Below are 13,554 nucleotides of genomic sequence, written 5' to 3'. Positions count from 1 at the left end.
TCTAATATGTCTCTGACTAGACCTTCATGCCTGAGAAGGTGTCCTACCAACCTATCTCGCCTATTTTTTATTGACTTCCATAGAGTCCTCTGTTCTCCTATTCTTTCCAATACCTCTTCATTTCTAACCTTTTCTACGCACGTTATCCTCATCATCCGCCTATAACACCACATTTCGAAAGCTTCTAACCTTTTCTTTTCCGCCGCGCCCACTGTCCATGTTTCGCCCCCGTACAACACCGTGCTCGTAACATACACCTTTAACAACCTTTTTCGAATTTCTAAATTAACCATTCGCAAGCATAGAAATGACTTGTTTTTATTAAAGGCGACGCGACCCTGCGCTAACCTCTGCTTTATATTCCTACTACTCCTTCCGTCCTGACTTATCTGACTTCCTAGATACCTAAAATCAGCCACTTCTTCTAATTTTTCGTCTCCTACCTTTATATTCGCTCTTTCCCTACTTTTTCTTTCCTTGCATACGAGTATTTAAGTTTTACTTCTATTTATTTTCATACAGAACTGATCTGTCAGTACCGCTTCCATTTTATTTAGTTTTTGGTTAGTTATTTAGTTTAATAGAGAGAAAAACTACAAATTGTGTATATTTATTAACAGAAAAAGAAAAACAACGACGAATTGTAATATCAATACGCATAAGAAGGGTTAGAAAAATGAGTGAAAATGTTATCATTAATCATTTGGGTCACTATAGCCAGATATGATTTCTTGAGAATCAGTCATAATAAACGATATATCATTTTAAACGGAGTCATTATATCTATACTTTCCTAAAGAGAATTTAATATGAAAACCAAACTTAAAACTGCAATTACTTCATATTAAGCGGTTGGTCGATATAGGCGGAGTCATAATAAACGAATTCCATTGTATTTAATTAATTAGAACTTCATTATTAATTTTCATATATTTATTACGGTACAGGTACCTACATAGCATGTAGTATTTTCTATTTCCCATCCAATTATTGACATTGGCGATAACTAATTGAATAGTTAATTCCCGCGTTCCAATATATTGCCGTTGCTTTTGTTAGGTCGAACCGATCCCACAGTGAAGCAATATAATGGTACAAAGAAAACACGTCGTCGGTTGCAATTACTTTTAAAGAGGTGTTGTCGATAAACGAGAGCTAGCACGTTCGCTTCAGCCTTTTGCAAGGCCCTTTAATACCGAAAATGGTTCGGCTTTTATATTAATTTAAAGAGTTGATTTCAAATTTGCTAAATCCCGACTCATACTGTAGTTCAAGTCACGTCAAGTAAAATATTGCGGAACATATTTTGTATGCCAGTATTTACATTACAAAACACGAAGACGAAGACCAAAACTAAGACCGTCCCAGTCTTGATATTGAAATTCAAATCTTTCCAGTCTTAATCTTGTCTTGTGGATATAGTGTAGGTCTTGGTCTTGCTCTTGGTCTTGCGTTTTAAGTTTTGGTCTTGCTGATTGTGCTACTTAGGTTTTGTTAAATAATTGTCTTAAGTTTTTCTATCTAATGCTGAAATTTTCTGTCATACATCCGACCTCTTCCTGACTTTTAAAGAAAATAGTGTCGATAGTTGTGAGAGTTATAAAAACTCGAGAACTTACTCTTCCTTCAATGCATAAATTGTTAGCAAATAAAATAGTATAAAGAGGTAAAAAATATTGACAAAAAATTATCTTGTCTCTATATTTCGTCAATGTGTCATCCAGGCATAGGAACAAAGAATACTTACTCCGAGAACGTTCTTCTGGATCTCTTTTTTCAAACACTGGTAAAGTATTCTCATTTTTCAATTTCAAACATTTGATATGCACGTTGACTCATGTTGCATTCCATTTTTAAACAATAGTCATACACAAATAAAACGCCAGGTAAATATGAATATTCCATCAATTTATGGAATAAAACCCGACAATTGTTTCTATCTTCCCGAGATAAAAATGTTCAGTCTCTCAAAGTCTCTGAAAGCGAGTCTCTCTGGTGTCGCTGAGACAAACTATCGAGAGACTGTCAAAAAAACTGTTTAGCGTCTCTGAACGAGAGACTCGAGTCGCTCATACAGAGATCCTCATTTAGCGTCTCTGAACGAGAGACTCGAGTCGCTCATAAAGAGATCCTCATTTAGCGTCTCTGAACGAGAGACTCGAGTCGCTCATAAAGAGATCCTCATTTAGCGTCTCTGAACGAGAGACTCGAATCTCTGAACGAAAGACTCGAATCTCTCAATAAGTGGTGTTTCGATAGACATGGTTAAAATTTTTTTCTAAGTTCAACATATTTCAGAGATCCCAGTCTTTCTACGAGAGACTCGAGTCTCTCAATTTTTCAGTTTTATTCATTCAGTCTCTCTGTGAGGGACTCGAGTCTCTGAATTAACAATTTTATAGTTTGAGTCTCTCATACAGAGACTGTGAGAGATTCATAAAAACACCTAGGAAATAACTGAGAGACTGTGAAAGACTGTGAGAGACGCTCTCAGAGACGCTGAAAGACTCTGAGAGACTGAAAATTTTGGTCTAGGGTTATTTTATTTTCAAGAGCAGGTACATTTAATTGTTAAATTGTGCTGACTGTGATTTAATGAATTTATTAAAACACAGTCCTACTCAATAAACTGATAATTCGTTCTATTTACTATTTTGTTCAACTGTGTTTTCAAATATATATAGGCGTTTTGATGACAAAGTCGATTCCGTAGGTATTTCAGTCTTTTTCACGTACCTACATTTTCCTTCGAAATACTAAAAGAGGAATCAAGTTGAATGTTTTGACGGGATCTTCCACGCCCAACAATGTCGTTCAATGTTCCTTTTATGTTTCTACACAGTGTTCGATTTAGAAGGAATGGGTATGTGCCCGATACAAAGGAAGTGACGAAAGGATAGAATAGCAACCATTATCTCTTTGACCCGTTTTATATCGGGCGGTCGCTGACGTACACATACATAGAATGAAAACTTTTTGTAAAAGTTAACAGTTGTTCCGGTTTGACAATTAGCTTCTCATTCACAAAACGTTTATTTTTCAACAATGGAAAAATCCTAAAGTAGTATATTTACTTCCTTTTCCAGAAAAGCTTTTTTGTTCGTTTTCTTTTGTACCTACAGTAATCCTGTGCCTTAAATAAAATGGAAGCGGTATTGACAAAAGACTATTGTATGGAAATAAATAAAAGTAAAACAAAAATACTGGTACGCGAGGGTAGAAAAAGTAGGGAAAGAGCGAATGTAAAGATAGGAGACGAAAGATTTGAAGAAGTGAATGATTTTAGGTATCTAGAAGGTCAGATAAGTCAGGACGGAAGGTGTAGTAGGGATATAAAGCAGAGGTTAGAAATTCGGAAAAAAAATTATTGTTAAACGTGTGTGTTTGAAGCACGGCGCTATAGAAGTGTTCGAAATGTGGTGTTACCGACGAATTACGAGGATACCGTGGATAGAGAAGGTTAGAAATGAAGAGGTATTAGAAAGAATAGGAGAACAGAGGACTCTATGGAAGTCAGTAAGAAATAGGCGAGATAGGTTGTTAGGACACCTTCTTAGGCATGAAGTCAGAGCCATATTAGAGGCAGAAACGGGAGTTAGAGGGGTAGAAGTAAATGCGGGATGTTCTAGTTTTAGGGAAATGCGAAAATTAGCTCAGGATAAGAAGGAGTGGAGGTACGTGTCCAATCAGTCTGATGACCTTATGATGACGACGATGAGGAAGTCAGATAATTCATTACAAGTGATAGCACAGGGTCGAGTCGTCTTTAACAAATAAAAATCACGTCTATATTCGCGAACGGTTAATTTAGAAATACAGAGGTTTATTAAAGGCATATGTAAGAATAGAACAACACTCCATGGAAGTCAATAAGAAATAAGCGAGATAGGTTAGTAGGGCACCTTCTCAGGCATGAAGGCCTAGTCAGAGACATATTAGAAGTAAAAACAGTAGATTAGATTGCTGTTCACAAATACTTAAGGATGTGAGTTGTTCTAGTTTTAGAAAAATGCGAAGATTAGCTCAGGATAGGAAAGAGTGATGGTGCGCGCCCAACCAGTATTAGAATTGAGGACCCTATGATGATGATGGTGATGAATTCTGTATCAAAAGTAGAGATAAGTCACCAAATTTTGGACAGTGCATTATTATAATTAATTAGCCAATAAAATTTAAAGTTTGTTATCAGCATTTTAAACTAGTTTCCTTATGTCTTTTGATAGAGCAAGGGAAGTAGACATTTTGAAATAAAGTGTTGCATCTATAAATAGCGTCTAATACTTCATCATCATCAGGTCATCAGTCCTAATCCTAAGACTGGTTGGACACGTACCTCCACTCTTTCCTATCCTGAGCTAAACTTCGCATTTCCCTAAAACTAGAACAAATCACATCCTTAACTATTTGCGAACAGTAATCTAATCTAGGTCTACCTCTACCCCTCCTAACTCCTGTTTCTGCCTCTAATATGTCTCTGACTAGACCTTCATGCCTGAGAAGGTGTCCTACCAACCTATCTCGCCTATTTTTTATTGACTTCCATAGAGTCCTCTGTTCTCCTATTCTTTCCAATACCTCTTCATTTCTAACCTTTTCTACCCACGATATCCTCATCATCCGCCTATAACACCACATTTCGAACGCTTCTAACCTTTTCTTTTCCGCCGCTCCCACTGTCCATGTTTCGCACCCGTACAACGCCGTGCTCCAAACATACACCTTTAACAACCTTTTTCGAATTTCTAAATTAACCGTTCGCGAGCATAGAAGTGACTTCTTTTTATTAAAGGCGACACGACCCTGCGCTATCCTCTGCTTTATATCCCTACTACTCCTTCCATCCTCACTTATCTGACTTCCTAGGTATCTAAAATCAGCCACTTCTTCTAATTCGTCTAATACTTATAATAATAAAAATATGTAGGTACAAGTACATATTTCTCTCTCACTATCTCTCTCTCTCTCTCTTGCTTTCTCTGGTTAGACGGTACAGACAAATTTTAATTGAAACGTACGGATGCAGGCAAATGAGTAGACAAATCGCAGTGGGCGCAAATGGGCTGAGAATCCAATTTCGATTTCGTTCCGTCGAACACGCTTACGACCTACAAATGTAGGCAACAGCATCAAACAGACGGGGCAGCAGCAGGAGCTGGGTGAACATGAAGGGAGAGAATCGTATTCGGCGGCGGCACACACTGCGGGTCCCGGTAAATGACGAAATAACGTAATCGCAAAGGTAAATCAAACGCGGATCATTAACCAGCAGATTTTTGGAATAAATTTAAACGTTTGAAACGTTCGTCCGAGGCCCGTGTGCGCGATATTGGTTTTCCGTCGTTTTCGCCAAATGATCGACATGGTTTTAAATTAGTTTTGTGCGATTTACATTTGCGAACCGGGGAGGGAAATTGCTTTGGTTGCCTTTTGAAAAAAAAAAAAAAGATAACGCTTTCGCGATGGAAGAACGTTTCTCCGTATTCCCGCGTAGTCCCGCCTAATACAGCAAAAATGACGACGAATTTCTCTAATGGTGTATATTTCCAAACTGTTGATCAAGATCACTTCGGGAAGCGGCTTAACTGATCCTAAAAAATTCTTATTAAATTCGCGACGATAAACCGAAATCAATGTTTCCGAAACGATTTTATTCATTTAAGTGTCCCGGAGCGTGAAATTTAAATACAACATGAAAAAACAAATTTATTCTGTTTTTTTTTCTTCGCGCAACACAAAATTGTAAGACCCTTGTGTATAAGATGTAATTATATCAGAGAGACTTATTAGACAAGGTGTAATAGAAATAGGTACCGAGCTTGTAGGAGGTGATAGAGCAATATAAAATATGAAAATTAAGTTTATGATTGTATGTCTGAATGTTCACCGTTTCCGGGAAAATCTTAGTTGAAAGTACTGGCAAATTCAATTGCAACCCTGGTAAAGAAATACGCCCCGCAACGCTGCACTCAATAAGCTTGTGATTACCAGTATCAGTGTAGTATTTGTTTTGTATTTTTTTACTCATGTACTTAAGTGTGATTTAGGGTGTATATGTTAACAACTAGTCTCTAGAAGTCATTTATTCCTTTAATGTTTAAACTTTGTGCAGTTCAATAAACCAATTCAGCAATATTAAATGAATCATTAATATAGGTCAGTCACTGTAGGTAATAATACGTGATGATACATATTTATGCTGCTCGATTTTAAAGAAGACATTCATTGCGAAATAGCAGGTGTGGCAAATCTTAAAGGAAAGGTTGCTGCATTCTTATCATTTGCAACGAGTGCAAGCCTTGCCTGAAACCGATTTTCAGCCGCGAGTGGATTTGTACCGATGGTTTCTAAAGAAAAGCTTGTTTATGTTTATTTCCGACGTTCGATAATCGGCAATGTTTGTATTCTTCATCCATCTTGTTACAGAGTTTTTACTACACAACGTACGCTATGTTGCCAATTCACAGACAGAACCGGCTTCAGATTTTTGTAAAAGTACACATTACATCATTACAGAATTATTTCGATTTATCTCTTGTAATTCGGTTCGGTGGTGTAATATTACGTAGTCAATGCCTGTATTTATGTACGTATGTATACATAATATCACGAAAAGCCGCATCATTCCTGCGTTAACGTACCTGAACAAGGAACAATGCGTATCTGACACCTGTGAACCAAACAAATGAATGGCGTTTCTGCAATTTATAACACGGCCACTAATTTAGATTAATGTTTACGGCAGTTGTAGGCCTACCCAATTCACTTCCCTTCACATCATCTCGTTCAGACGAAAGCTCCATTTTGCAGATGTTTATTTCGTACCCTGTAACAAACGTAACGACAAACCCCATTTCACTTCGATCGTCCGCAGAGAAACTATTAACAACCCCAAATCCAAATGGAACATTAACTAGGTCATTCGGTAAAATTGTTATTTACAATCACTATGTACAATATAAAGTTCCTTCTACGTAATAATTAATATATAAGATTGGTTCTGGCGGACGAGCGACATCTAGCCGTCTAGATTTTAGCTTGACATTCGGGTGTTCACCCTTTCGACGTCAACCTGTTATCGTCCAAGTTTTTTTATCGTGGTGGGACAAGAATATTCCATGGATAATTTCCGTCTTCATTTTATTTGTATCATCTTCCTCTTCCCACCTGTTCCCACAATTACTACCAGTCCACCCTATCCGCCGGCTTTGCCCAAGAGTGTTAGCCAGATTCTCCGATCTCCCAACTTTAGTAGAAGATGGCGGCTATGCTCATTGCAGCCAAACTGTAAGTTTATTCGAAAAATGTTTTAAACAAAACTTGCTCCCTATTTTAGTGCAAGATCATCTGTATTATCAAACTTGATTTACTATACAAAGTGTTCAAAAATAGCAAGTTTTGTTTGTAAAATTTTTCGATTAAACTTACAGTTGGGTTGCAATGGGCACATTGCGTACTTTTTGAGCCACCCTGTATATATACAGTCGCAAGTTCTGCAGTGAACGGCAAGCCGATTGATTTCCAGGATTAAATTTGTGTTTATTTTCAGAAAGAATATCCGTTGGTGCCGTTTTGGGTGAACGAGCTACCCTTCCTTGCGACATTGAACCGGAGGTCAAAGATGATCGGCCGTATATGGTCCTGTGGTACCGTGACCGAGACAACAAACCAATTTACAGGTAAACAAATTTAAATCCAATTTCCCTAAAAATTTTCGTGTCGCTTTGTCTCGTTAAACACCCTCGCAGGCAAAATACATTTCACTCCAAAAGCTTACGATCAGTGAATAATCGAATGTGCCTCCATGAGCCAGTGTTTTTCAATAAAATCAGCGGTAAATTGCACAGTCGTATCGGATAATTACATGCAATTTCCTTGGTACCTGCAAATGTAAATAGCAATAGACCAGCCGACGATTCCTTTGCATTGGTAATGGACCGCTACAAAGGCCACAAGTCCACCTAATATTATGAATTCATTGATGGCCAGTTAACTAGCAGGTATACCTTTAAGGATTGATAGACAACGTACCTATCGAATTTCTGTCACTGTATAAATTACACCCTACGTAGATAGAAACTGCTACCGGTATATGTACGTATGCCAAGGAGTTCATTAATAATAATGAAATTCGTCCTCTCTATTTATCCTAAGGCATACTATACTGTCGAAAGCGTAAACCATATCAAAGAACGTTGCTCTTTTACACCGAAATAGTCAAAGTCAAACCGTAAACAGGTATAAAATCCGCATAGAACGTGAACTCATTAGTTTCTTTATGTTTTATGAGACTAATCCGAGACGTAACTATGAAATTCGTAGACGAAAAACTGCACTAGAACTATCATATCATGATGCAGTAATCCTTGGATATAATCTTGACGAAATACCTTTGCAAATCATCTTTCTAAATGTGGACTCGTTATCGCCGGAATTCGTTATGATGCATCCAAAATGAGCCAGACCTAATACAACTATTGATTTTGAGAGTAACGCTGACTTCTTCGTTTGTTTTAATAAGTAGCTCCGAAAATCCAAATTATGTTAAGGAAAAGATAAAAGTTCAATTCAATTTAACAAAAATTTAATAGATTATAAATTGTTTTAAACTATAAATATAAGTAATAGGACGATGTTAAAAGTACCCTGGATATAAGAGGTTGTAAGTGAAGAGGTAGGTAAACGAAGGGCGCTACGGAAATCAATAAGAAATAGGTATGATAGGACACCTTATCAGACACGAAAGACTACTTAGAGGGATATTAGAGGCAGAAACGGTAGTCAAGAGGGGGGAGAAGTAAACCTATTCGGGATGTAACAAAAATAAGTGCCGAGAATAATTTACAATCCGAAGCCGGCCCTGTGCGTGAATTGGCAACACAGGTACAGGTCTGACGAAGGAAGCTGGCGAGCGGTCGCGCACCTATTTGGGTAAGTCACTTAGAACCGATACACAAATAAGCTTTCAGTAGGCGTAAATTATAGTATTAATACAGATAGGATAGTAGCGTACTAGAAAATAATGTAAAAGCATGACTTATCAAAAAGAAAAAATTAACCTATTGCTTTAGTTTTATAGTTAGTTTTCACATTCACTGTCGTCATGGGAATCTCTATCACTGTCACCAACATCAACAATTAGTTCTTCTATTTGTCTGTCTATTACTTGCTCACTGATCCCTATTTTTAAATATTTAATCTACGCCCCTGATAGGAATACTGAAGAATGAGGGCTGCAATCTTTATGCTTAAAACTGCCTACTTTTGCCACCGCGCATCCACGCCATTTTACAATTTCCGCCAGCTTCCAGCGTCAGGCCTGTATATACCTAACAAATAGCGCAGTGCGATAAGAAGTCTCCAAAAATCTCAAACCACATATTTACCGAAAACAGTCCATGAAATCGTGGAGGTTGTACGACATACGAATTTGCGCCTGACTAATAGTGATTATTATGAAAACACCCTATGGAAAAAATTAGGCTATGTATCACTTTTTTTTCGAAACCACCGACACAAATCCACTCGCAGCTAAAAATCAGGTTTGCACTCGCTGCAAATGATAAGGACGCAGCAACAGTGTACTGTTCTAGGAACTGTCTACTTTGAAATCGAGCCGGTGATGTGGTGTAAACCAGTAAATATATACGTATCATGTCACATCAATTAAAATACGTCTACACATCTTTGATGTTAACCCTTGTATAGTTGATTGAATAATTTTCATTAGTTCAAAGTGGTCAATATGTCAATGAGAACCCATGTATCACCAGTACTATTACTAATGTACCATAATGTGAACTGTTTATATTATAAACAACAAAGGTTCGTGTATCTGCATTGTGTCGATCCAAAGCAATTAAGTTGAGGAAATGGAGCATTCTTCAATATACAATATCTATTTATATACACATTACAAACGTGCATCTATATACATGCATATGTGGCCATAGGTCATAGTGCATCCGGCTCTATCTCCAACATCCATCAACTAGGCAATTCGTACTCAATACCTACCGCCATGAATTATTATGTTTGGCCTATTGAGATAACCGTAATTTATTGCAGTTAATTAGATAGAACACGGCGTCAAATCATAAAATTCAATTCCGATCGAATAAAATAGCCCCAGAGGTAATATGGAATAAATTTTTAAAACGACAACGTTGAGAGAATACAAATTTTAGACCATGATATTAACTACGGTCTTGAAATTGACTTTGTACCTAAGTGGAATTGTAATCTTGGTTATCAACTTGATAAACGTTTTATCAATTCAATGTCTTTAACTTTATTTATACTTTTACAGGGTAACCCAAGAAAGCGGGTTTCTTCAATACCTGCTTTACAGTTAAAGATATCAAAAAAAGTAGTACCATATAATTATATTCATATCCTAAAATTATTTTCGATGATACAGAGTGTCTCATTTTTCCTAGAGGCAACCTAAATAATAACGAAATTCTCCATTTATTATTGCATTTTTGAATTTCTCGTTATTCTGGCGGACGAGCGACATCTAGCCGTCTAGATTTTAGCTTGACATTCGGGTGGTCACCCTTTCGCCGTCGACCTGTTATCGTCCAAGTTTTTTTATCGTGGTGGGACAAGAATATTCCATGGATAATTTCCGTCTTCATTTTATTTGTATCATCTTCCTCTTCCCACCNGCTTTACAGTTAAAGATATCAAAAAAAGTAGTACCATATAATTATATTCATATCCTAAAATTATTTTCGATGATACAGAGTGTCTCATTTTTCCTAGAGGCAACCTAAATAATAACGAAATTCTCCATTTATTATTGCATTTTTGAATTTCTCGTTAAATTTAAATACCACCTTGTTAACCATATATTATGTCTAAAATGCATCAATTTCCATAAAATTCGCCTTAAATCGATTAATAGGCAGTTGCAGTGCTCTGCGCTATTTTGAATATCTCCGAAACGAGAGCACACAGAGGTGTGCTATTTTCACACATTGCTTGTGAAAGAAATCGCCTACTACTTTCACTATTAAATGTTCTTTTCACATTCACTGAAATCTACCACTTCCAAAATAAGTTGTTTCGAACTGGCATAACTATTTTTTTTTTTAATGGAATGCCTTATGTTTTGTCAGCTCATCATGTGCAAAATTTTATTTACTTTCGTCCAATGTAAGGATGTTACTATCTTTGAGAAAATTAAACTTTTTTGTTTTATTATTTTTTATTTTATTATTCGCTTTTATCCACCTTTGTTTCCTACTAACGTCAAATCTGTGTGCCTTTAATGTGTTGAATAACGTTTCGTTTTATACGTTGTTAATTTCTGGACTATCTAACTATGGTTTTGAGTGAAGTTAAAAAGACAGATATTCATTAATTCGTATCATCATATCATTATAAGGTCGTCAGTCCTAAGGCTGGTTGGATACGTACCTCCATTTTTTCCTATCCTGAGTTAATCTTCACATTTCCCTAAAACTACAACAACCCACATCCTTAATTATTTGCGAACAGTAAGCTAATCTAGGTTTACCTCTACCCCTCCTAACTCCCGTTTCTGTTTCTAATATGTCTCTGACTAGACCTTCATGCCTGAGAAGGTGTCTTACCAACCTATCTCGCCTATTTCTTACTGACTTCCATAGAGTCTTCTATTCTCTTATTCTTTCTAATACCTCTTCATTTCTAACCTTCTCTATCCACGGTATCCTCATCATTCGCCTATAACACCACATTTCGATGTCCATGTTTCGCACCCGTACAGTGCCGCGCTCCAAAGATACACTTTAACAACTTTTTTCGAATTTCTAAATTAACTGTTCGCGAGCATAAAAGTAACTTCTTTTTATTGAAGGCCTCACGACTCTACGCTATCCTCTGCTTTATATCCCTACTAATCCTTCCGTCCTGACTTATCTGACTTCCTAGATACCTAAAATCAGCCACATCTTCTACTTTTTCGTCTTCTATCTTTATATTCGCTGTTTCTCTACTTTTTATTCCCTTACATACCAGTATTTTTGTTTTACTTTTATTTATTTTCATACAGTATTGTTTTGTCAGTACCACTTCCATTTTATTTAAAGCTATCTCTAATCATATAATCGAAAATAATTTTGGGATATGAAGGTACTTATATGGTACCACTTTTGTAAGAAACTTTTTCTGATATCTTCAACTGTTACTGAAAAAAACCGCTTGCTTAGGACATTCTGTATATCGCTAAATTTCTAAAAGTCTTTAAAGTAGTTGATGGTTGATGATTTTGTTTCTTGAAAATAGTTCATTTGTTCAATTACCTAAATGCTCTTGTGTATGTAGTTGTCCTTTGACATTTATTGTGAAAGAACCTTCTACAGCCGAACATTTAACACCACTTACCTACAAGCTACACAAAGTTAGATACGTATACACACATGTGTAGATCAATCTGGTTGTGCTTCCGTTTTGAGGCGTCGTGCATGTTTATTTTGTAAATGGTTTCACTAACAGGTTGACTAACAAAACGAGCGTTAATAAACAGCCAACCCGTTTACATTTACTGCCGTTTCTATCACCGTTTAGATTTAATTAAAACCGTCTCAGTATCTTCGAAGATAAATTGCATAAAATAAATTAATGCTCTCGGCATCCAAAACGTCAACCGAATTCGACAAACTTGACGTCGACAGTTAAGCTCTGAGCTCTTGTAACTACTCTTCGATTATTTAACAGAACAGCTACCTTAAGAATTTCATTTTTATTTCACTTCATTATAGTTTAAATCAAGGCGAACCGTCGTAGCTCAGTAGTAGTATAACGGACTCGAAATCGAGACATAGGCGGATCGAACCTCCACACCGGCGAAAAAAGTTATTCAGAAAAACTGAATTTACTACCTATATATTTCATGTGTTAAATATATTTCGTATGAAATCTCATACATACACTACTAAAATAGTTACAAAAGAGTTCACAAATTATGAAAGAAAAAGAACTAAAATTTCCAAATCCAGTTTATAAAAATATCTGCATATATCCTTGAACTTAAATGTAAGTTTGACCCGACCTAATTTCCCGACATCCCTCTTCGCTAACCTACACATACACATACAAGTATACATAGGTAGGTACATAAGAATAATGTTATGCATCTGCGTATTGTGTATTTGCGAGAGTGTAAAGAAAATCTTGGTTCGTAGCAACAACATATTTCATTCGTTTTCCTACTGAAGAGTCCGCTCTGTGCATTCGAATGAGAAGTGTTCATGAAGTTGATGCACCTTTTCTTTTTTATTTCATCTAACATCACTCGAAACCCTCGAGACAACTTTGGTGTGTTCCAGCACGTATTTCGTTCCTATCATTTAAGCCATCGCACTGAATTCGCATATGCAAATTTTTGTTTAACCAAATGTTTCTTCTTCAAATTCATTTTTGCTAAGCAGCGGAAACTAAACAACAACTATTGATTGGTTAAACAGGATTAGATATACTAAAACTTGGTAAAAGACAGAACTAAATCAAGCAACTCCAGTTATATATACACAACATTCAGTTTACCCCTGGAGATATATATCTCCAGGG

At 36.5% G+C, this 13,554-nt stretch overlaps 1 protein-coding gene across 4 annotated transcripts in view; it reads left to right on the top strand.

Moving 5' to 3' along the window:
- LOC108734373 (synaptogenesis protein syg-2) overlaps positions 1-13,554 on the top strand; it is a 261,522-nt gene that overhangs the window by 78,804 nt on the left and 169,164 nt on the right. For all 4 annotated transcript variants that reach the window (XM_018465908.1, XM_018465910.1, XM_018465911.2 and 1 more), the window contains exon 2: positions 7,547-7,676. In XM_018465908.1, coding sequence (XP_018321410.1) covers positions 7,547-7,676 — 130 coding nt within the window. The remainder of the gene's footprint in view (positions 1-7,546; positions 7,677-13,554) is intronic.

This window comes from Agrilus planipennis, unplaced genomic scaffold (genome assembly GCF_000699045.2).
Source record: "Agrilus planipennis isolate EAB-ADULT unplaced genomic scaffold, Apla_2.0 scaffold54, whole genome shotgun sequence".
Lineage (NCBI taxonomy): Eukaryota > Metazoa > Arthropoda > Insecta > Coleoptera > Buprestidae > Agrilus > Agrilus planipennis.
Note: the sequence above shows the minus strand (reverse complement) of the source record. Positions and strands in the feature narration are given on the sequence as shown.